The 23,235-nt window shown below is 48.3% G+C and overlaps 9 protein-coding genes across 9 annotated transcripts; 6 read left to right on the forward strand and 3 right to left on the reverse strand.

Moving 5' to 3' along the window:
* Window positions 1-2,578: 2,578 nt before the first annotated feature.
* On the forward strand, window positions 2,579-3,132 carry LTR64_008460 (uncharacterized protein; the record flags this gene model as incomplete). Its single annotated transcript, XM_064902773.1, has 2 exons — window positions 2,579-2,755; window positions 2,809-3,132. 2 exons carry the CDS (start codon window positions 2,579-2,581, stop codon window positions 3,130-3,132), a joined length of 501 nt encoding a protein of 166 aa, XP_064750912.1.
* Window positions 3,133-3,640: 508 nt separating this feature from the next.
* On the forward strand, window positions 3,641-4,420 carry LTR64_008461 (uncharacterized protein; the record flags this gene model as incomplete). Its single annotated transcript, XM_064902774.1, has 4 exons — window positions 3,641-3,801; window positions 3,836-4,060; window positions 4,166-4,331; window positions 4,388-4,420. 4 exons carry the CDS (start codon window positions 3,641-3,643, stop codon window positions 4,418-4,420), a joined length of 585 nt encoding a protein of 194 aa, XP_064750913.1.
* Window positions 4,421-6,601: 2,181 nt separating this feature from the next.
* Window positions 6,602-8,037, forward strand: LTR64_008462 (uncharacterized protein; the record flags this gene model as incomplete). Its single annotated transcript, XM_064902775.1, has 2 exons — window positions 6,602-7,847; window positions 7,991-8,037. The coding sequence occupies 2 exons, from the start codon at window positions 6,602-6,604 to the stop codon at window positions 8,035-8,037; spliced, it is 1,293 nt and encodes a 430-aa protein (XP_064750914.1).
* A 293-nt stretch (window positions 8,038-8,330) lies between these two features.
* LTR64_008463 (uncharacterized protein) lies at window positions 8,331-10,768 on the reverse strand (the record flags this gene model as incomplete). The annotated part of the gene is made up of 2 exons (XM_064902776.1): window positions 8,331-10,321; window positions 10,597-10,768. The coding sequence occupies 2 exons, from the start codon at window positions 10,766-10,768 to the stop codon at window positions 8,331-8,333; spliced, it is 2,163 nt and encodes a 720-aa protein (XP_064750915.1).
* A 429-nt stretch (window positions 10,769-11,197) lies between these two features.
* Window positions 11,198-12,127, forward strand: LTR64_008464 (uncharacterized protein; the record flags this gene model as incomplete). The annotated part of the gene is made up of 1 exon (XM_064902777.1): window positions 11,198-12,127. One exon carries the CDS (start codon window positions 11,198-11,200, stop codon window positions 12,125-12,127), a length of 930 nt encoding a protein of 309 aa, XP_064750916.1.
* A 2,125-nt stretch (window positions 12,128-14,252) lies between these two features.
* NAN1 (NET1-associated nuclear protein 1) lies at window positions 14,253-17,441 on the forward strand (the record flags this gene model as incomplete). The annotated part of the gene is made up of 1 exon (XM_064902778.1): window positions 14,253-17,441. The coding sequence occupies one exon, from the start codon at window positions 14,253-14,255 to the stop codon at window positions 17,439-17,441; it is 3,189 nt and encodes a 1,062-aa protein (XP_064750917.1).
* A 361-nt stretch (window positions 17,442-17,802) lies between these two features.
* On the reverse strand, window positions 17,803-18,210 carry LTR64_008466 (uncharacterized protein; the record flags this gene model as incomplete). The annotated part of the gene is made up of 2 exons (XM_064902779.1): window positions 17,803-17,940; window positions 17,968-18,210. 2 exons carry the CDS (start codon window positions 18,208-18,210, stop codon window positions 17,803-17,805), a joined length of 381 nt encoding a protein of 126 aa, XP_064750918.1.
* A 582-nt stretch (window positions 18,211-18,792) lies between these two features.
* On the forward strand, window positions 18,793-19,812 carry LTR64_008467 (uncharacterized protein; the record flags this gene model as incomplete). The annotated part of the gene is made up of 2 exons (XM_064902780.1): window positions 18,793-19,546; window positions 19,595-19,812. The coding sequence occupies 2 exons, from the start codon at window positions 18,793-18,795 to the stop codon at window positions 19,810-19,812; spliced, it is 972 nt and encodes a 323-aa protein (XP_064750919.1).
* Window positions 19,813-20,942: 1,130 nt separating this feature from the next.
* On the reverse strand, window positions 20,943-22,813 carry LTR64_008468 (uncharacterized protein; the record flags this gene model as incomplete). Its single annotated transcript, XM_064902781.1, has 4 exons — window positions 20,943-21,171; window positions 21,218-21,466; window positions 21,515-22,695; window positions 22,745-22,813. The coding sequence occupies 4 exons, from the start codon at window positions 22,811-22,813 to the stop codon at window positions 20,943-20,945; spliced, it is 1,728 nt and encodes a 575-aa protein (XP_064750920.1).
* Between the last annotated feature and the right edge of the window lie 422 nt (window positions 22,814-23,235).

Below are 23,235 nucleotides of genomic sequence, written 5' to 3' on the forward strand. Positions count from 1 at the left end.
TTGATAATAGTTCCGTCGGTCACCATTTCTGAGAATAGTGCCGTTGCAACATATTAGGCCACAAACTCTTCTCAGGTCCAGTATTCGACATTCTTCTGCAGAGAGAAACTGAGGATCTGAGACTTCAAGATTGACATCCAAACCAAGGTCGTCCCAGAATTGGATGAAAGCACTAAGGACTACTGGCTCGAAATGAGGTCGCCAATTGGCGAGAACAACTCCAGTAAATGGAGTAGTCGCTGCAGGGACAGTAACCAAGCCCTTTAGCATAATGGGAATGATTGCGTTGAGCTTTCGTCTAATGTCATGCTCCTCAATAGTTTGAGCAGTTTCGAGGATTCTGCTGAGGTCAAACCTGCCGAGTATGTGGCGGGACTCGCACATCGTCCTGACTGCTGACAGGACTCTGTCTTGTGCAGGGTCCAGTACAACGATGTCCCATCGCGACAAGAGATGCTTCTGGGCTTGTGTGGGAGGACTGTCAAATGCACCAAGGTAGACTCCGAACGATTTGCATGTGACCTTGGGTTGTCCTCTATGCAGGCTGATCCTGGGGAAATCGTGTGCTTTCAATGCTTGTACGACTGACTCCGGCACGTGAGGATGATCGCGTCGATGTCGTCGTCTTCGCTGAGTTTGTTGCCATATGATGAAGCACAGATATGACACAGCAACTAGTAGAGTCGCAGCCAATATCGAAAAGAGCAGCTTAACGTTGTAATCATGTCAGAGACTCTGGAACCTCGTCAAGAGAGCATGGTCTGTAGCGTACCTTGTTCCACCAATTTGCGAATAATACATCCGAGTGCACTGCTACCAGTCCTAGGAAACGCGCCATAATCCTCTTTCACCTCCTCTGGAGTTCTGGTGAATTTCTGAGAGTATTGCTGTCCGTTGCAATGTTTTCATAGCTGGACTCTTCATGCTAGAAGCATTGCTTCAGTTGCAATAGGAGTTGAGAAGCCGTGATACCAAATCAGGATAGACATGTCTTAATCGAGCAGGATCCTAAACGACCGTGAAACGAAACGTAACAGTATACAGTCACGATATGTGCGACAACGAATGCCGCGTCCCACTGAGCCGCCATGCTACATCGAGCAGGACAGTTATGGCTTCGTTCAGCTGGCAGGGCGGCTCAGAACACCGAGTGGGTCGTCGAGATCTAGAGCTTCCGCGGCTGTGGTTTTCGTCCTTGCTAGGCAGTAAGCTGGTGGATGAAGAGCATTGACGAGAACAGCAACATTATTGGGGAATGAGCAGGGAAGCAGGCATGGAAGGTCAGGCATGCTCGCCAAGCTCGATGCTATGCTTATCAAGTGCATCGTACAGTGCTGAGCGACGATGATGTGACGTGGTTGGTCCACCAGGGTCAGCGGCTGCGTGGAGAGCGAAGCAAACTTGAATCGGCAGATCCAGTTGTCGGCGTTGACCCATTGAGTCTTAGTAACGATCCTAATGGTCTGCCAAAGTAGAACAAAGGCAGAGACAGTGTCAAACATGTGGAGGTCTAGAAGTGGATAGTTGTATCGCTGGCTCCAGTGTTTACAGACCAGCAAAGAGAGACTCTTTTGGATTTCATGGAGCTCCTGATCCTCACAAATCGGAACATCAATCGAGCCAGAATTCTGGTGGTGATATTGAATATTCTTGACAAGATTCGCTCGGGGCGAGGTTGCCACCATGCTCGACTGAAATTCGTGCACATCCCAGCATAAAGTTATTCTTAACGCCGTCTTCTAAACCGTTCGTAAAAGCCTGCTTGCTGGAGCTTGTGTGCATAAATAATGCATAGGTCGTGAAACGTTGTATGTGTCGGCAAGCAGGCGTGATTGAACGTGGTCGAGTTGGTCACTCGCTGCGGAATTTTGTCGAAAAATCCGCAACCGCCACGAGTATGTCCGCTATCTCCACAGCCTGCCTGTAGAATAACGACAAGAATGGGGCTCGTCTTTACAACAGATTTCCACACGATATGAAATGACAATGTCGGCCAAGCTGACTGATCTGCTAACTCATTTTCAAGCAGCTATTGACTGCTGGCAAAACTGCGACAGCAATATCTATGCTATGTCGAGCATAGTAGATGACTTTCAGGGTGTCTCGTATCGGTATCGACATCGATGGAAGCTCCAACCGCAGCAATCGACAGATCTAAACGACGATTCAGAACACGATATGCATCAATCATTATCGTTGGCGTTATTGCAGCATTGTCAATTGTGATCGCTCTGTCGATCGTCCTACCAAAGAGAACAAGTCGATCGAGCAGGTCAATATTCATACTTCTTCCACTGTATATCTATCCAAACACATCCAACTGGAATCCATTATATGAAGTGTATGTGCTAGAACGATAGCTACGCTACTGAGACACTGACTCGGGCCATCAAGTCTCAGAGATCATCGGGATGTGAATTTCACTGTCATTTTGAACCCGAATGATGGGCCCGGTCTCACCTCGTCACCAGGACCTGAATACCTTGCGTGCATACAAAACCTCACGATCTACCGCAATGTGCGAACGGTTGGCTATGTGCGCACTGGATGGTCATCAAGAAATCTATCTTCTGTTCTGATGGATGTGGCGACTTATTCGGGCTGGAGAGATCTGGTAAATGACACCAGCAGCATGAGCGTGCACGGAATCTTCTTTGACGAGACTCCTTCCGAATATACTCCAGCAAGCGCCGAATACTTACAGAAGATCAACAAGGCTGTAAAGACGGCTCCAGGCATAGCTGCTGAGAAGTTTGTAGGTAAACACTGACAAGAAAGTTGGTGGTATTACGAAGTAACAGTCTCTAGGTCATTCACAATCCTGGAACCATCACTGATCCACGCCTGCAGGACGACAGCACCGATCTTACAGTAGTCTTCGAGAATTCATACGATGAGTATAAGAAGCAAGAGTCAGTCTTGAGTAGTCTACCAGAGGACAGATCTCGTTACGCTTACCTCATACATTCCATTTCCACTATCAGTGGTCGCAATTTGAAGAGATTCGTCCAAAGTATCAGCAAACACGCTGAGGCTCTGTTCTTGACAAGTCTTCAGGAGGATTATTATGAAGCTTTTGGATCGCAATGGAAAGAGGTCGTGCAAGCTGTGGATGACCTCAATGGCTCTTGATACACGCATTACCAGTATTGTTTATTACACAGCAACGGTGTTCGGCATCTAGTACAGAGAAACCATTACCAATGTTACAAGTTATATGATGCTATTTTGAGCGATCGAATTGGAGCCAAGTACCCATGTTACAAGAACTGCATTTACGGATCAACAGGTTGTCATCGAGCCTTGATCGCTGAGCATGGTGCATTGGTCCTGCACGAACCCCTGTGATGTGGCTGCATTGCATTGCCAAGCCTACGGCGGAGCTCGAATCGGGTCCTTGAACCGAGAATGTTCGTGTAACAGCCACGGTGGCTGACTATATCACATCACTAAGAATACGAAAACAGCGCCAACGCAGAAGAACAAGAATGCTGCACCCACCGATAAAACATCTCCAATCGCAAAGCGATATGGCTGCAACCTTACCGATACCTGGATCACAACGTGGAGCAGTTCTGGCGTATGTAAAACCGAGCGACATGCCATCTCGTCCATCTTGTAGTTGGTTCTTTGAACCAAAATGTCGAGCAGGGCTGGAGTCATCGTGCCCTTGTACCAATACCCTGTCGACCAGTCAACATGGACTCCCCTATTAGAACAGTCAGTCCACCCGCCGATTGATCACATCACGATCAGAGACATGCCAGAATCCACCGAAACGAGTGGTGGCACGCTGCCAAGGTTCTTGTTTGGACATGTTCTAACCTCTTTCCAGGATATTGAGCCATACACATTTGCACTTCATCATAATCGTGAACCCCAATAGCGGTCCTGGACTTGATCAAGCTGGGTGGCTACCAGATTCATCGTACGACAAAGCTCTATCCTTGTTGAATGTTTGCTCGAACGTGCAGATGGTTGGATATGTGCGTTTAGATTACTGCAGAAGAGATTTTTCGGACGTTGAGACCGATGTCCGGAAATATGCTAATTGGTCCAGGTATGTGGTCTACTTTGTGCATATTTTGTTTGTACTCATCCAAACTCAACAACCATGCTGGCGAGAAATTGACCGGACTTGCTCCACGATTCTAACCGAGTCTAGTGTTGGGAGCACTGCATTTGCAGAGCAGTCATTGCAGCGCCGCTTCGGCGTTGATGGCGTCTTCTTTGACGAGACGCCAAACCTGTTCGACGAGGCTGCTGCCAACTATCTAGCCCGCGTGGGCGCTCTAGTCAAGACAAGCCAAGGCATCTTGAGTAATCGCTTGGTATGCTACATGTGCTTTCCTCCTTTCCCATGTTCTTGAGACTGGTATGATGACAGGTTCGAATGGTGGAGAGACAAGTTCGCCTCTGAGCCGGCGTATGAACTCCTTCATCTGTGCTGCAAAAGCACGTTCATTCACATCACACTCTGATTTGGTACCATCGGCAAAGGCGGCCACCAAGTATGGCTCCTATCGACGAGCGCATGCGGATTGTGCATTTCGTCAAGCCACAAAGTCCTGCTATAGCTTCCTTATGCCCAATTTGACATACAATCCGTTTAGTAATCAACTCAGCTGATGAATACTAGGTGATTCACAATCCAGGGACTCCACCAGATCCTGAATATAGCGCCTACTGGAATTCAGTCGGGCTGAGAAGTTACGCGACCTGGAGAACAGCTCAGACATATCACTCGCCAGACCCAACCACCAGTGCAGACCCAAATTTTCAGCTCCATTCAATGGGACAAATTGACGATGCAGAGATTCTAGCATCACCTACTTTTCGAGGTCCCGACATCGTTGTTGTCTTTGAACAAAGCTTCGCCCACTGGCGAGATGCAGGTGTCCAACAAAGAATGAAAGACTTAGTTTGTTTCGAACGCAAGCGTTGTGCATATATGGTTCACTCCGTCCCTTTGAGTACAGTGAGCTCCTTGACTCAGGAATTGATTGAGAGAGGGAAATATCTTTACATAACAGATCTGTGCGAGAAATACTACGAAGCTTGGGGAATTGCTTGGAGGGACTTTGTCGATGCAATGGACGTCCAATGAAAGTTTCAGTGGATGTCACAGAGTTTTCCAAAGGAATGTCTAAGCGAAAAAAAAGAAGCCACCATGCACGTTCCACCGCACTTGCCAAAGCACTAGACAAATGTTCATAAGTAGCCAATCACGAGTATGATTCTTGCCACATTTATCCAGTGTTCAAAAGAACGTTCTCAGCTTGTTGTTAATGACTGACGTCAATTTGAGTCGGTACACTGAGGATGTCCAGTCAAAGATCTTGGCCAAGACTATCAATCTGCCGTTCCAAGCGGGCGGAACAGTCCTTGCATTTGACGTGGCTTGACACGATCTACAGCTAAAAGTTGTCGGATGTCAGGAGGATGAGCGAAGTTTCATTCATACAGTAATCGAGCCTCGATAATGCCAAACAAAATGTTTGATGGTTGTACACTAAAGCTTTTGACATCCACAAAGGCAAAGCTTCATCACTATTCTTGTATCAATAACCTAGTCTCACATTGCTACGGCCATCCTTCATTGATGTGAAGCAAATGTCTCACTCGTTTGTGACCGGGTCGCGTTGCAGATGGGGACATGGCTCGCTTTCATGGCGAGATCGCGATTCAACTTGACACTACGTCGGTGAGCCCAGCTTTTCTCTAGGCCCTCTTGGTAATCCACTTAGTTATCGGAATATGCGGGACAAAGCCACTAACCTATTGAGAGGCGAGATCGGCTCAATTCAGCCTAAGCGTCTTTTGCAATTGGGTCAAGAAAGCGTCGGATCGCCAGGATCTTTGCTTTGAGTTCGAGATGTTTAGCGCTCCTGGCTCACCAAATACTACGAGGTAGAGTACACGTCCCATTGTTCCGCCGTAATGCAGGTACGGCGTAACAATACGAGGTGGGTCATCGCATCGTGTATCGAAGTATTGAACACGAAAATTCGATTCGCTATAAGTCCAGCCAACGATGTATGCCGTCCACTCAACCTGTATTCGCGCTCTTTGACCTTATCCAATCGGTTCTAGATGTGTCAAATAGCCGCTTTGGATCAAAGGACGTGAGCGAGCATCGAGAACGCAACTAGACACAATCATGCCTTTCTCGTCAATATCACGAATGGATCCTGGTCACTTTGGCACGTCTCCGTGTGGTTCTGAAACCTCTGAGCTCAACCGATTCAGCTCTTGCACTTTCCTCTTCAGCTACCATGTGGTCCGTATGATAACCTATGAATCAGGGGCGCTCTGTCTCAAGGGCTCTGGACCTGCGAGTTCCGAGGAGGTTGTCGTTGCTCAAACGTGGACGCCCTCAAGGCCGAAGCTAGATCTATTGTGTCTCCACCTGTTTACCTTTTCCAACTTGCTTTTCGCATATGAGAGTCAATATCAATATGCTACTGTGTAGCCTGACTCGAGCTCGAGAGCATTACTTTTTGAATAATTAGGTGTCTTCGTGCTTGCAGGACTTCCAGCATAGGCGGCCGCATCTCATAGTTGTGCACGACTGTCCTGAGTCTGTCAGCAGCCTAGCATAATGCTCTCCTCATCTTCAAGCTCATTGAATTCCAGCCCTCCGAGATCTACAACGTCCACACCCTGTACCGAGCACAATCTCTTCTTTGCAAATATTGTATCAGATTACGTTGATCCCCAATACATCCTAGTAACCGGTGGATTGGGCTTCATCGGCAGTCATACGTCTCTCGAGCTGCTGAAAGCAGGTTACAATGTCCTCATCGTTGATGACTTGAGCAACAGCTATCCGGATGTTTTCGACCGCATACTTGCTGCGGCTCACCTGCATTTTGGTAATACTAAGAGCCAATGTCCTAAGCTGAAGTTATGGAAGGCCGATTATCGAGACGAATGCTCCATGAGACGCCTGTTCCAAACCTACTGGAATGGTCAACAAACCAACATCACAGGCGTTATCCATTTCGCAGCTTTCAAGGCTGTCGAAGAGAGTATCAGAAATCCATTGAGATATTATCTCAACAACATCAACGGAATGGTCGTGTTACTGGGATTGCTAGAAGAGTTTGATGTCAAGAACTTTATCTTTTCCTCTTCTGCTACAGTGTATGGCTCAGTTGCCGACCGTGGAGTGTCACTGCGCGAAGAGGATTGTGTACATCGGTCTGAAGAATTCCTCGACCACGATGGGTTCAAGCATATCGCAGTTCCGGGCTGTATCGGCATAACCAACCCATATGGCCGAACGAAGTACTTCGGTGAAGCTATCCTCTCCGACCTGGCTGTTTCGGATCCGACCTGGAACATTATCGCACTGCGATACTTTAACCCAATAGGCTGCGACTCGAGTGGTCTCCTTGGGGAGGACCCTCGAGATGTGCCATCCAACCTTCTTCCAATCGTCGTCAAGGTGATGACAGGCCAATGGCAGGAACTCTCGATATACGGCGCAGACTGGGACACTGCAGACGGCACTGCTATTAGGGACTTCATTCATGTCTCTGACCTTGCAAGAGGTCACATTGCAGCTCTAGAAACACTCATGCAGCGCAAACCGGAATCGGTCCTCCTACAGGACCAGCGAGGTTCGATTGGCTTTGCGACTTTCAATCTTGGCACTGGGTCAGGTCATTCAGTTCAAGAGGTCATCGATACAATGGCCGCGGTTTCGAACACCTCGATACCGTACAAAGTAGTGGGGCGACGACCTGGAGACGTGGGCTCTTGCGTCGCTGAAGCTGGTAAAGCAAACAAACAACTGTGCTGGCAGGCTCAGAAATCACTAAAGGATGCGTGTACAGATATCTGTAAGTTTCTAAAAGTTCAAAAGTTGTTTGTTTCGGGTTGTGAACATCGTGTAGAAAAGGTATGAGAAAACAGGGGATTTGGAAATAGTCAAAGAAAGTCGTATATAGTTGATATCTTACCTTGTAATAACGAACTTATCTAGCACACCAGATCTTCTTCTCTCTGGTTGTTGTCGTCATTGATGCGTGATAAAAGATCGACTCTGTTGTGTAATTGCTTGCTGTTATCTCGCCTCGCTTAAAGTTGATGTCTTGCTAGATGTCAAGATCGCTGCGGGGTAACCGAAACTCAAATCATTGCAAACATGGATATCATGTCTGATGCGACAACAATTTTGTCCTAATTAGCTACTTGAGAACTTGCATATAAGGTTTGAAAAGCTACCAATACATTATCCTCCTGCGAAAAATCTGCACTCTGATCATGACACGTCTATGAACGTCGATAGTCGCTATGAGTCTTGCTACTCCAACCTCACCGCATCACAGAACAAGAGGTGAAGAGAGGATGAAAGTGATGGGAGATCCATTGAGCTTAGCCCAGATTGTCAGAGGATCATTCCCGATCTTCTCCAGAGGAAATCCTTGATTGTTGGTGACAGACCCGGGAACTGTCACTGGAATGGCGGCTGAGCAGGTGTTTCCATTGGCATTGACTGTCACCTGTGTAATTGCATTGTTGGATACCGTGTAACTCATCTTGTAGCCACAAGCATCACGAGCCATACGATTCGTGAAGGCAGTCACCAGATCAGCCTGCTTCAAGGTCTGCATAGGCCAGTTAACGAGTCTGGTAAACTCAAAGACTGTTTGCTCTACCCAGGCTTGAAAGAGACTGTTGACAGTCGTGCCGTACGGTGTAGTGATTGGACTCATACCTGTGCTTCGTAGGTTTAGCTGATGGAACATTACACCATCTCTGGACAAGCCGAAAAAATGTCTCATGAAGTCCGCTTTCTCGTGAGCCATGAGGTTGTTGAAGTCTCCCGTACCTGCGGAAGTGTCAATCCACTCTTGAAGTGTGCAGGATGGAGTGTCACAATTGTAGTAGATGCGTGAAGGCCAGCGTGGAATGACAGTGATACCAGCAAACCCATCATTCGCGACATTGGTAGTGTATGGCCACATACGATTCTGTTGATTAAGCAGAGGTGTCCGTGAATTGTCTCCGACACTGTTTCTGATTCCGTTGTCCCACCATGCTCGAAGAGCGTCACCGTTGTGAAGACCCGTGATGGCAGGAGGAATGAGCCCATTAGCAGTAAAGTTGCCATTAGCAAGTGTGGTTTGATTCAGCCATCTCTGGTTCCAATTTATTTCCTTGAAGATATCGTTGTAGGTAGCATTGTTCTGAGCTTGATGGGTGAATGTGTGACTGATATGCAGGAATGCGTCACGATTGGCAGCGGTGGCGAACCAGGTCTTCAATGGGTCTTTGTTCAGACAGATGTTGGTGAAAGGATATGATGATGGTGAAGACGGCCACCCACTAGTGCCAGTGCCTAGTGGCTTCTTGAATTCCAAAGGAGTACTTTCATATTCCGTGTAGATGGGACCACCACTGCAAGCAGCATCCTGACTACCATCCGGGTCTGCAGCAATTATGTTGCCATTTCCATTGTGACCGATCTCAGGTTTGAACCAGCTACCTCGGTTCATCTTTGCCTGAATTGTGGGAACCCAAGACTTGATCACGTTCATGTCAGTGGGCGTTACTCGATAACTGTTAGCTCCATTGCCGGGATAGTAAATCTCAGTGCCCAAGAACATGTCATCGATTTGGGTGTTGAGGTTGACACGACGGTAGCCAGCATAGAGGCCTCGAGTCATCCAGGTGATGTAAGCATGTTGAAGGAAGTTGCTAGTGGGAGACCAATCTGTGGCCCAACTGATGAAAAAGACCATCTGTTGCCGTCCATTAAAGTTGTTGATGACTGCGGCAGTCGAATTGCTGCTGACTTGACTATTGGCAGCGAACTGGGCTATCTCCGTTGTTGTTGATGGATCGGAGACCTGAGCATTGTAATGAAATAGGCCTTTGGTAGAGACACCAGCCCATGCTTTGAGACCAGCCTGCGAGAATGCTGCAGTGTTTGTGAACGAGATTAGTTGTTCTACACCATCGTTGCAGCAACTGCCAAGCACAGTAGTACCAAAGGCTGGCTGTGGGTAGACATCGTATTGTACCATCCGGACTCCATAAGCGGTTTGGTAATTATAGAGTTGGTTCCATTGATCATCTGTCAGAGCACTGCGCCAGCCTGTTGTGCCACCATAATCGTACGCGAGACCTGATGCGACGACAAGACCGCCATAATTTCCGCCGGATGAAGACGTCAGAGCCGGGAGTGTAATACCCGCTTGAGGAACCAAAAGTGTTTCGAATGGGATGCCATAGCCATTCAACCCAGATGTTGCCGATTTGGCTGCATCCTGGTCTCGTGCAATGACGAGGATGGTAGATTGAACAGTAGCTGAAGAGATCGCAGCAGCAGAAATCAAGCTCGAGTTGCTACTTTGTCGAGGAAGCAAAGTTGGTGCATCAAGCTTCAGTGCTTCAAATCGACGCGCTCGAAAGTGGCGATGGAGATGTTCATGATCATGATGTCCATGTGCAGCAATAGTGGCAATGAAGCAGAAAAGAGTGAACAGTTTTGTGATCATTTTGATTGAAGCACGGAATGAAACGAGTGTGGTTGTTTGAACGAAAGACAGGGTCAAGTGACCAAATGAGTGAACCGTTACTTACAATAATGATAATCAAAGGTTGACTCTGTAAGACCGTTTATCAGCAACAATATATACATCGTCTCATGGAATAGGAGTAAGCTCACACATAGCATGACCTTTAGATCACATTTGTGATGTTGCCTGACTGCACTCAGAATGTTTCCCGTTGTCGTTGCAGGGTCGTCTCGCATATTGGCGCCTCGACCGTCAATAGGGGTTGCTCAAGAGAGATTGCTGTTCGTATTGGACGACAAGCATTGACGTTTGTGGGGGAGGTGGCAGGGATACAGGGTGTCGAATGTCAAACCCTCAAGCACGAAGAAGTTTTCCCAAAGCTACACTCCTTTAGGTCGAGAGGGTTTCTGTGGACTGGCGACCTGCAGCGCTGATTACCGTATCGTATGGTAACGTATTGGTGTAACCAAACCTGGACGCCTTGTGTATAGGACTGAGACATCCTGGCCCAATCAGCATCTTCATCACGATGGGCCCCGTATTTGACCTGTATCAGGGATCTTGCGAGCGCTTTGATTTTGTCGCTATTAGTTCGTGCATTGCAAGCACAGAATGAAGTGACTTCTCTCCTCAAGAACAACATTAGTACTAGCAGCGTTTTTCAGATGGTGGCAAAACGAGGCTCCCTGCTCTCCCGTAGAGGGTGCTTGTTAGCAGCTGTTGTTATTTCTATTGTGGTTGCCCTTGCTTTGGGCCTCGGCATAGGCCTCACTCGCGAAAAACACAACTCTGGTGCAAGTGATAGTCCTTCGACGAATACTGCAACACAAGACAATAGTTCTCGATCAATTGAGTTATGGCATCCAGAAAGCAGATTGACCTGGAATTACCAGATCAAAGAGCCTGTGTCTTCAGATCCTGATCAGATGTACGATGTGTGGGTCATCGACCTCTTCGACAATGAGCCGAACACCATTACTGCTCTACAGTATAAAGGCTCGAGGGTGATTTGCTACTTTTCCGCAGGAAGCAGTGAGGATTGGAGATCGGACGCACAGAACTTTTCTCAAGCAGACTTGGGCAACGATTTAGCCGGTTGGCCAGGAGAGAGATGGGTGAACACCAACGGCACCTCAGTTCGAGATATCATGCTCAGCCGGCTTGATCTCGCTGTGGAGAAGAACTGTGACGGCGTTGACCCAGATAACATGGACGCCTACAATAATGACAACGGCCTCGACCTGACGCAAGCAGACGCCATCGACTATAGTCAGTTCCTTGCCGATGAGGCACATCAACGTGGATTATCCATCGGATTGAAGAATGCACTTGAGATCGTCCCTGAAGTTGTAGACACTATGCAATGGTCTGTCAACGAGCAGTGCGTCGAGTACAACGAGTGTAACGCATTGTCGCCTTTCATACAGCAGAACAAACCAGTCTTTCATGTTGAGTATCCCAAAGGCGATGTCAACGATGACAGAAGTGTGTCAATGGACGCACGGGCAAAGGCGTGTGAAGCTTTGGGGGAATCGAACTTTTCAACAATCATCAAGAACACTGACTTAGATGAGTGGATCGAGACTTGCGCTTGATATCCTGTAACAAGACATAGACGTACTTCAACTGAACGTGCACAGAATTCCTGTTATAAAACTGTGCCATGTCAAGGTAAAGTTGACGTGTATGGTAAATAGTGGCATTAGCTACGCCTGGGAGCCGACGTTGAGCCATAGTAAATGCCTAAATATGTAGCGTCCGAACTGCCCGGAAAACTCAAAATGCGACGACGCATCTATTCGAGCGCCGGTGCTCTCTACAAGTCCTTCCACGAGAGACCACCATCCTTACGCCCATGCCTTAAAGAGACCTCGAGCTGCCCATAATGCGATCTTTGTTATGCGCTCTATCACATCCTTCTCTGACCTGATGGAGAGCTGGAAAGTAGTGCTACAGGAAGCATCGAGCTTCGCTCATTGCACCCACCAGGTTGTATGTCGCAGGCAGCATTCGCATGCTGGTCTCGGATGCGATGACAGATCGTCTCACGTCTTTGGCGCCGGCTAGGTTCGCGGTTGCTGTCACACCAATATGTCAAGAAGTCAGGCACTCGGCTTACATGCAGCACCGATATAGCCATAGTTGACGTCCTCTCACCGAGAGGGATTTAGCAGCAAATGCCGAAGTAACAAGAGCTCGGTGCGACCTCTCTGGCCGTCCTACGTCAAGTGCTCCCTACAAGACCGTTTCTCTGCACCGGTGCAGACTTTGAGGACAAGAAAAAAGCCCTAGTGGTGTGCGGATGCTGCAGTGGGTTGGCAAAAACATACACAATCTGCGCATGGTCCTCGGAGCAGAGGCATCAGTCAATTGCGCAGCTACCTGAGACATGCAGACTACCCAAATCAAGTCAAGAACTGAGAAAGACGATGTACTGGCTAAACTATCTCAGCATCCATGCTCTTGATATGTGTGATATGTAACCTCGACATGATCTGACAGCCCTATGTAGATGCAAATCCCTAGTTTCAGTATAGGCTAATGCCACCGTCGCCTCATCCGTCGTGCTAAGTACCGCAGCACTTAAGTAAGACTCTATCTCAATAGCTTGGCTTGAGTGAGCGGCAATGGCCTGGACTGAAGTGATCACGTTGACACAGGTCATGAACTTGGATGCCTTGTGGTAAACCTGAGAGGGAGTTCGAAAACACCACTCTCAAGATAAATGATATCTGGACTCCCGTTCCACTCTCCTTGTGGGCTGATCCCAAGGACAGCGTGAGATGTTTGCCGTTCCAAGACGAGCAGATGCATGATATGCGAAGAGAGAGGGTCTAAAACTTCGACTCGATGTGACCCTCGGACGCCCACCATTAGAAAGACCAATCCTCAACCGAAGCCGAAGATTGACACGTCTGTGAGAGACTGGACTCGGCTTTATCGAAATCATTATCTTCGCCAATCTGGGTTGAGAACGAACCACGTCCACCAATGCTCCTGCACCTCAGGTCACGTTAACAATCCCTACATAGTCGCGGAGGAATTGTCACTTGCGCTCGACAGGTGGTCGTTCAACGATGTAGGGCACGTTCGAATTGGCTGGGACGATCTCAAGGCTAGCTACTCATGGTTGCGTGGTGAATACGTGAAGAGTCGAAAGTGCGCCATGGGTGGTAGCAACGGCAACAAATACAGGCGGCCTCAGCCATGGTAATCCTGCTTGACAACACACTCGATATTCTATACATTGGTCAGTAATTGAATGATGCCAGCACCTGCTCTATAGACAAGATGCATGTCCGAACAATAAACATAGCGACAGTAATGGGTGAGGTGCGGACTGAAATGAATAAATTTGACCCATTGATACAGTGTAACGGTGTCGTCCGACAACGAAATTGAGGCCTATTGATCATAAGCTCGCGCCAATTTCTATCAAACTGGTTCCCTGACGAATCATAACTCCTATATACCCGTCGTTGTCACTATCGTCCTTGGCCCCTGAACCACAACGCCTCGTGACATCCAAGGTCAATGGTGAAGGAAAGCCAGATAAGGCATCAAGAGCTCTGTGGCCTGGTTGCCTGAAGCTTGAGGGGTAAGGGCATTGGGCACCAGGCACACCTTCCTTGTTCAGAATTTCACGTCTGCCCTCTACCTGACCAGCACAGTCACTTGGTAGTCGCCTTCTGTGTACAACCTCGATTTTCATCGCTTACCATGCCGAGCAAAGGCAAGCGCACTGCTGTGCAAGCCTTCGGCAAACGCAACGCGACATTGGCGGCCAACGCGCGAGCGAAGAAGAGTCGAGTCGATGAGGTACTGCGACCTTCGAAGGGCGAATCTTCCTCAGCCGCACAAAAGTCCGTGTTCACATCGACCAAAAATGCATCAACACCTGTCACCCAGTCTCAAGTCAAGAAGCGGCCCGCCAAGTCGAACGAGAAGCCTAAAGCAGAGCCGAAAGAGCGCGTCCTTACTGCTGAGCAATCCTCGAAGAATCTTTCCCATGTCCCAGGCCAGCCGAAAGAGACGGAACGAGCCTCAAAATCGCAAAAACCGTCCGTAGCTGAGCAAGAACAACCGACCAAGAAAGCAGCACTCGTGACCGACAAAGGAAAAGCCAAGGACCAGACATCCAAATTAGATGAGGAATTGAATGACAAGTCTACAACACTGTCAGAAGAGCCTGCTCCTAGCGAACAAGTCACCATCAAGAAGAAGCGCTCTCGATCTAGACGGAAGGAGCAAGCCTCTCTTACGAAGATTGGAGCTTGTGTCGAAGTAGGATTGCCGAGGACTACGATAGATTCTGGAGTCCGGAAAGAGCCTACTCCTATCAAGCAGAGCCGCCCGCAGAAAAGTAGCAAGGAGTCAGGTTATCAAAAGAGAGAATCCAAGAACGAGAATTTTCGAAATCCGAAGGATGGTCCTGGTTGGATTATATCTGAACCATCTGGTGGCGCCTTCATTGCCCACGACCCTATCGTGACACCAGATGAGCAATTTGTCATTCTTGCAACCAAATGGGAGATCCAGGTCTACGCCACAAAGACATCCCTCCTTGTTCGGACAATTCCTGCTGCATCAGGATCGGAAATTGTCGTCTATGCTCAAGTAGGGGAATGTGTCATCGTTGGACTTGCCGATGGCGGTGTGGTCAAGTACAACTGGACAAATGGCCAGCAAAAATGGGCTAGAAATTCTGTTGGTCGCGTAACCTCAATCGTTTCGACCTCCTCCACTGCCAACAACGATGGCTTGTTGGTGATCAACCAAATGGCTGAAGGACACAGCAAGATGACTAGCTTGGCTATTGGAAAGAAGGGAGAGTTGCTCGGGAACAAAAAGATGCTGAAACACGAACACCTTATTTTACAGCGCATATGCTTCGATGCTGCTCTGGGCATAGTTGTCGTCTGTTCGAGAACTACCATCCATGTTGGGCGCTTGGGTGAAGCGAGACAGAACAAAGATGCACCGATACATTGGCAAAGAATCACAATCAGAGACGGCAAGGTGGCATGTTTCGATGCGCAAATTCTGCCTCAGCCAGAAGGTAGCAGATCGGAGCATGCTGTGGTTGATGTTGCAGTCGGCCTCAACTCGGGCGAGATTCAGATCTTCAACGATGTGCTCAACAAGGGCGATTCCTACGGTAAAGATGCGCATGCTCGTCGACTACATTGGCACAGGTCGACACCTCGCACAGTCAAGTTCTCACCTGACTCGAATTATCTGATCTCTGGTGGCGACGAGACTGTCTTGGTTATCTGGCAGCTCGATACAAACCAGAAACAATTCTTGCCTCATCTAAGCACACCTATTCTTAACGCGACCGTGTCTGAACGAGGATCCTCCTATGCTTTGCTATTGGGCGACAATTCAGTCATGATTCTTTCCACATCTGACCTGAAGCCTTTTGCCAATATCAGCGGTCTAGCTTGTCACGACTCATCAACGGCACCTTTCCTGACTGGCCTGCCTTTTCCAGCAGTAATGCATCCCAACCACTCCAATCGTGTATTGCTGGCATATTCGCTTCGCAACTCCGACTCGACCTTGGAGCCTTCTGAGAAGTCTTCCAATATGCTTCAGACCTACGATGTGGCGGCACGTTTGCAACTGGGTCGGCAAGCACTTGCCCGTAACCTAGCAGCAACAGTCAATCTTGGTCCAGGTGGTCAGCCATTAAAAGAGCCCAATGTCACACATCTTCAGATAACTCACGACGGAAAGTGGCTTGTGACTGTCGATCAGTGGTCTCCTGCTGATATTGATACTAACGACATGTATCTAAAGGAAGGTGAGCCTGCAAACCGTGATCGACTGAATGAATGCTTCTTACGCTTCTGGTCTACCAATGCAAGTGAGAATTCTACTGATGTCGATGTCTGGGAGCTCAACACTCGAATTGATGAGCCTGTGACAATAACTGAATTTATGGGAAGGAAAGGGATACTAGCTGTCACCACCAATCCTGCTCGGCTCCAGGTGGCTGTGGCAGATTCAAGTAGACACATCAAGGTCTACTCGCCAAAAGCACGTATAAGAAGTGGTGTACCTGTCAAGGATATCAACGGTCAACAATTGTTTACGTGGACATGCGACAAGGACATTCCCGTGCAGGAAGCAACGCAGTCTCTGAGTCCACTCTCAGCAAGTCTTGCCTTCTCGGAAGACGGATCAGTTCTCGCTGCATCTTGGACCACAGGTACCACTAAACCTCGAGTTCACATGATTGAGCCTAAGTCCGGCACTATTGCTGCCTCCCTTCCACACATGGTATCCAACAGCAGTTCGTCTCTTGCATTCTGTGGCAGATACCTCCTGGCTCTGTCTGCAAAATTCTGCATTTTTGATACAGTCACGATGCGCCGAGTTCTAGGAGTCAGCCAGGCTGAATTTTATGACCCTAGTAGGTCAAGACTGGCAGTTGATACTCGAAATGGAATCGCGGCAATGATCGCCAACGAGCGGGATACAAGGACACCCAGTGAGATCGTCCTGGTCAACGTTCACAATGCCGGAGTTGGAAAACTGCAGAGACAGCTGCTCACATCACATATTCAAGTTTTGCTTGCCGATCGTGAGCAAGGAGGCTTTGTTGCAATTGATCGACAAGGTCGGACATTGAGAATAGCGCCGCCTAGTTCTTCGAACACTGCTCGAGTTGTTGAGAAAGATGTTTTTGCAAAAGCCACAGTACGAAGTACACTAGAGAATATCTTCGGTTTAGGCCGGCAAGAGGTGGAGACTGGTGACAAGGACTTCGACGGTGAGGCAAGTACCTCTGTGAATGAGGTGTTACGAGCTGAATCTTCTGCTCAGACACCAGCACCCACTTTGCTGTTCGATCGGATGGCTAGAATGATTGGTAGTGCTGCTGCAAAAGTCGGCCTTGTATGAGTGAGGATATTGTTGGTCTTGTCGAGTATACATCTGTATTAATTATGCAGTGTGGTTGGTGGGCATGTGTATGGAAGCGACGGGTAAAGATTCAAGAGTTTTCCATCTGTCAATTGATATTTCCTGCCATTAGGGTCTTGTGTTCGTGAATCAGGTCATGTAGTCGTGAGAGCTGCGAGAGAAGGTAGGCATCAAAAATGGTAGGTGCTCGTGATCTACACAATATTTAATAACGTCCTGTCATGCCATCAGCCCATGACCTGAACATTCATTCTAGGGATATCGGCCACCTGTAGTGACTCATGCTGCCTATCTTCGTGAAAGCCAGTTCAGCATCCAAAAGAACAATTGCTACGTGACTTCAGGTCGCACCTCTCAAGGCCATGAGTCCAAGAACTTGCACTTCCACCAGCTCTCTGTCGTCTGCCTCATCCCGAACGTTACCATTCACAACTTCTCCACTCTTGCCATGGTGCGTCGGCTTGGCGATCTTGTACGTCTTTCGCACTTTGTCTAACTCACATACCTGCCCCAACCAGTCGTCCGTCAACTGAACCCTCTCTCCCTCGATAGCACTATTCAAATGCTCCTCTACCTTTGTCCTATCAACCTCACCTTCTCCAACCTTTACCACAACCATGTCCCGACTGCCATCCTGAATGCCAAATCTCCTGAACGCGTCACCGATGTTGTTGTTTGGACTGAGACAGAATACGACCTCTGACTGGACGTTGTTGGATCTCAGTCTGTCGTGAATATTGTCATTCATTGCGCGGAAGCATGCTGCTAGTAGATGACGACGAGAAAGAATGGTGCTGGCATCAATAAAAGCATAGTTAAAGTCTTGATTGGCTGAAAGAAGTTGCTGGCGAAGGTATGGAGTATTTTGCACAGAGGTGTAGGCTGTGATGTATAGTGAGAGCTCGGGTGGAAGGTGAGGTAAATGAATGGTCTCTGTCATAGTGTGTCTGGCCTGGATACTGTACTTGTCTGCCGAAGTGTTGTTTGTAGGTCATGTGGTAAGGGATTTCGTTCGTTCTTTTGACGAACTAGCATCAAGGCCTTCCTACTTTGTGATCGGAGAATAGATCATTCCGTGGCCGTCTCACAGGTTCATGAAAGGGTCATTCAGCGGCAATGTTCGCCGGCCAAATCGTGCTTGGTAGCATCTTCCAGAAACGCCTGAGGCACACCGGAGATCAGTTTCGGCCACCACTCCCTAAATCCATTAGACGTCATTGGCAGGTGCGGCGGCGAGCTCTCACTTACGACAAACGCTCTTGCCTACATTACCTTTCCTTCTTTCCTCTCATCCATCAATTTCATCCTTGTTGCGATCACCATCTACACCATGTCGTTTCTAGCACGCACGATACGACCCTTCGCGGTCTCACAGCAAGTCTTCAAGCAATTTGCGAAACCATCACAGGTCATTCGCGCATTCCACAATTCACCACCTCAATACAAACCACAATCGAATCCTCTACGATCGACCGCTTCCGCATTCACAAAGTCGAGGCTGACCTTTCAAAATGCCTTCAAGCGCAATTATCAGCAACAATCGGCCAACCCACTTGCTCAAGGTAACCTAACACAGCGGATGCTCTACGGTGCTGCTCTCGTTGGTGGCACGGCTTTGGCAGTCAACCTGATCTTTAACCGTGAAACCAGAGGGGAGACAATGCCAGACTACGAACGAGCATACCTCAACGATACCTTCATGCACACTGGTCTGGGAATCGGCATCATCGCAATCGCGGCTCGAACCCTCCACGCAAGCGGCTGGTCCTATCGTCTCATGTCCTTCAATCCATGGCTCGTCATCGGTGTCTCACTAGCAGCCAGCATCGGAACCATGTACGGCACATTCCGTACTCATCCTGATAACTACGTTCAGAAATATGCACTCTGGACAGGTTTCAACATTGCACAAGCCGCAGTCTTGTCTCCTCTCCTCTTCATGAACCCAGCTATCCTCGCAAGAGCAGGCCTTTACACACTTGGTATGATGGGTAGTATCGCCTTCGTTGGTGCGACTGCGAAGCAAGAGAAGTACTTGTATCTTGGTGGACCACTCCTTGCTGGTGTCGCAATCGTTGCTCTAAGTGGGTTTGCGCCACTCGTGCTCCCTGCGACTGCTATACGGACACTAGCCTGGACTGAGAACATCTGGTTGTATGGTGGACTAGCTGTATTTGGTGGCTTCACCCTGTACGACATTCAGAAGATTTTGCATCATGCAAGAATGGCAGAGAGAGGATTGGTAAGGAAAGATGTGGTCAACGAGAGTGTGAGCTTGGAGTTGGACTTCCTGAACATCTTCATCAGGATGGTGCAGATTTTAGGCATGAGACAGAACAACAGGAGATAAACGAGAACCTGGGAGAGAATGCTAGTCTGAGTACCAGCGTGTTCGGACACAGCCATGTTTTTTTTTTGGCGCAACTGGAAGAAGAATTGAATCAATTTGATTCTCCACTCAAGATCAGCTTTCAAGACAACGTTCCAGATCATAGTGTTGTGCTCCGTTGCTTACCAGCACCTGCGTTCAACCACACATACTACCGATTGGAGCAGCAGGTAGGCGAATGCCTTAAGATGGATATAGGTCGACGCAATCTTTGTGTATACCCACAAGCCGCAAGACAATTGTACATCCAATTCGGCATTGGGATAGCTTGCGAGTCCTTGTCGTTCCCTCACTAGCATGCATCACCTTATCAGAAAATCAATGACGTAGAGTGGGTTCTTGTTAGATGCTTATGCGCTTCTTTTTCTCCTTCGCTGTGCTCAAACATTACCAACAAGTGGCAAAGGCACTGTGCAGAGTGACCAGTGACCTGTTCTAACCCTAAGGCCTACCTCGATGAGCGATATGGCACTATCTAGGAAAGTTAAACACTAGCAATCCAAAACTGCCCTTTGCACCATGCCATTCCATCTGCTGATTCTGAATCTAGTCCCTGCACAATACGTGAGGCCACCTGTGGAACTTCACTCAAACAGTGTGATGAGATTGTGCAGCTCAGTAAAGGAGTCTTTGAGCAACATCATAAATCACAGATTTGTATGAGCTTGGTCGAGATAACCTGGTTAGGCTTTTTCGCAAAGGAGTTGGCGATCCTGTGATACAGTTCGAGTACGCGTGGAGGAGAAGGGATGGGCATGCAATCTTACCTTTTCGAGAATCTCGAGGCCATCAATCAGGTTGTGGCAGGCGAACGCCGTGTTCTGGGATCTTGACGGAGTGCTCTGAAGACGGGGGACGTCTAGTTTCTCTTGTTTACTGTTTTGCAATTGTATGCTGATCGTCAACCAAACCGTGATGGGGCCGCATCAAGCGGCGAATGAATGAAAGTCAAGGGGACCATTGACCTAAATCACATTCATGTCAACCACCAAAATCTCAATCATGTCTCGCTTCACTCTAATATGGCAGATTTTGCTTGTGCTGGAGTGTTTGGTGCTCTATTGCTCAACGCGAAGCATTATGGGTTCCGACTATGAATCAGCTCGGACATAGGTCTCGAGAACAAGGTCGTCGTGGTTTTTGTGTCTCTTCCACTCCCCCATACCATATTTCTCTGGTGCTCTTCTCACGCCTCGACCTCCTCCACCAACAATGAGATTACCAGGTCTGTAGTCAGGATTACGTTCCATACGTTTGATAGCTGAATGATGTATTTGAGCATGTGGTGGGATGTCCCTCGTTTCACCCATCGGCAACGGCCTAGCGAAATTAATCCTGGGCTCGTTGTATTCAATATGTCACTTACCAACTGATTGCCTTCCAGCTTCCATCAGGTTGCAGATCCATCCTTCGGAAAGGCATGTACTCCAAAATAGTCCAGAACATGGCTGTGCTCTTGGCAATGCATGGACCTGCTGTAAGACTGTCGTGAATAAGGCCTCCTGTGTAGGATTCCGAAAGTGCAGAGTAGAAGCGTTTCGCAGTTTCCTTGCATGCTGATCTTTCCCCATACTCGTCGACTGCATCTGGATGACAATTGGCTCGAGCCATCTTGCTATACTTTTGTCAGTATGAGTACGATACGAGGCGATCTTTCAATTACATAGGGTCAAACTCCAGTCCTGCTTTTGCGGCCTCTTGCACCATCCACACAAGTGGTACATGACTCAGCATCCATGTCTCCTGGTTACTCCTTGTCCAGCCACCACCAATGTCTGCGTGAGCTCCTGGAAACCATACTTCTTCAATATCCTGACTCTGGTGCGTCTCATCAGAATACTGGCGTCGTCTGGCTTTTATCTGCTTGATTGGTTCGCTTTTCTCTTGTTGCTGCGCCATATCTCGGTCTATGCGAGCTGCCAGACTATCTGACTTCCGATGCGTTGCACTAGGGATATGTAAAAGGTGTATGCTCGACTTGTCGTCCATATCGATTGGTCTGTCTGTCTCATCTTTCATATTGTAGTCGTATCCTGGTACTTCGACATGTGAAGGCAGTCTCTCTCTCCAATTGCCATGAATTTCCGCCGTGTTGTAATCCAAGTTCATATTTGCTAGATCTGAGTTGTAGCGATGCATTGACGGGTGTATTCGATCTTCATGCTGAGCTTGATCACCACTAATCAAGTCTTGTCGAAACTTTGCTCTTCTCTCATCAATGGATACGGCGTGTCGAATGACTTTGGCAGAAGATCGAGCTGTGTAAGGAAAGTTGCTCCTATGCATCCAAGCAGACTCGAATTTGGGCACTGAATTGACAGTATCGAAAAGACCCAGGAACCTTATTCTTCGTACCGGTCTGCTGAAAGTCTCTCTGAAACCACGAACAAATTCGTATAGCTTTGCTTCCTCCTCTTTTTCCTGCGCTCTACGCGAAGCCCATTTTGCGTATGTCTTCCATGCAAATCGCACAAGCTCTTCATTTCCTGCACTCAGTAGTCCAATATGGTCTAGCATCTCAGCTAAAAATCGAGCAGTATATGCGCCACGACTGAAGCCGAAGAAGTATAGGTCGTCTTCACAGGAGTAATATCGCATCAAGAACCTGTAACCACCCATGACATGCTCAGCGAAGGAGGATCCGACGGCTGAATCTTTTATTTTGGAATACCAGGAACCCACTCTTCCTACCAAAGATGTAGTTTGCATGGAATGTGACGTGATGTATGTGCCGATGCCCGGCTGGTAGAATGTGTAGACATCGGAGCTGCTCCGGTCAAGCATACGATACAATTTCAGGATATTGCTGTCGCTCTCTGTCCCACTGAATTTGTTGCCTGTGCCCTGTTGTTAATTAGCTCAAACTCTGGCTGCAAGATCAGCAAACACGAACATCAAAGCACAAGATGAAAGCCTTTCGGCGAGGTGCCTGGATAGGCGGGCTGGTCGATCGATCAGACATTCTGGAAGAGTTGTGCTCAAAAAGCTACCATCGAGAACGTCAGACTTTCACCTAGATCACAGATTTTTGAGTATGAACGTTTCACGTCCAGGTCTTGAAGTCGGACGTCGCACTCGGGCGCTGCCCAGGCCATGACTACAAGCGAGGCACATGGCGACGACTCTAACTGCCCTATTGAGTCAGGAAAGCACGGCATGTCTGTTTCGGGAGAAGCTGATGATCTAGTCAAAAGCCATGAGCCAAAGCCAAGGGAAAATAGGAACAACAGAAGTGCAAGGCGGTGATCTTGGAGATCCACAAGTCAATCGAAAAGCCTAAAGATGTTGTGGTGCTAGATGCCACACCTGACGCTAGTGGTCCCGAAAAGGGGTTCCGGGCCATGTGGCTGATGAGGCTCCAGCGAGCTGAACTAGCAGACTCCA

Source organism: Lithohypha guttulata, assembly GCF_036872675.1.
Source record: "Lithohypha guttulata strain CCFEE 5908 chromosome Unknown scaffold_9, whole genome shotgun sequence".
Lineage (NCBI taxonomy): Eukaryota > Fungi > Ascomycota > Eurotiomycetes > Chaetothyriales > Trichomeriaceae > Lithohypha > Lithohypha guttulata.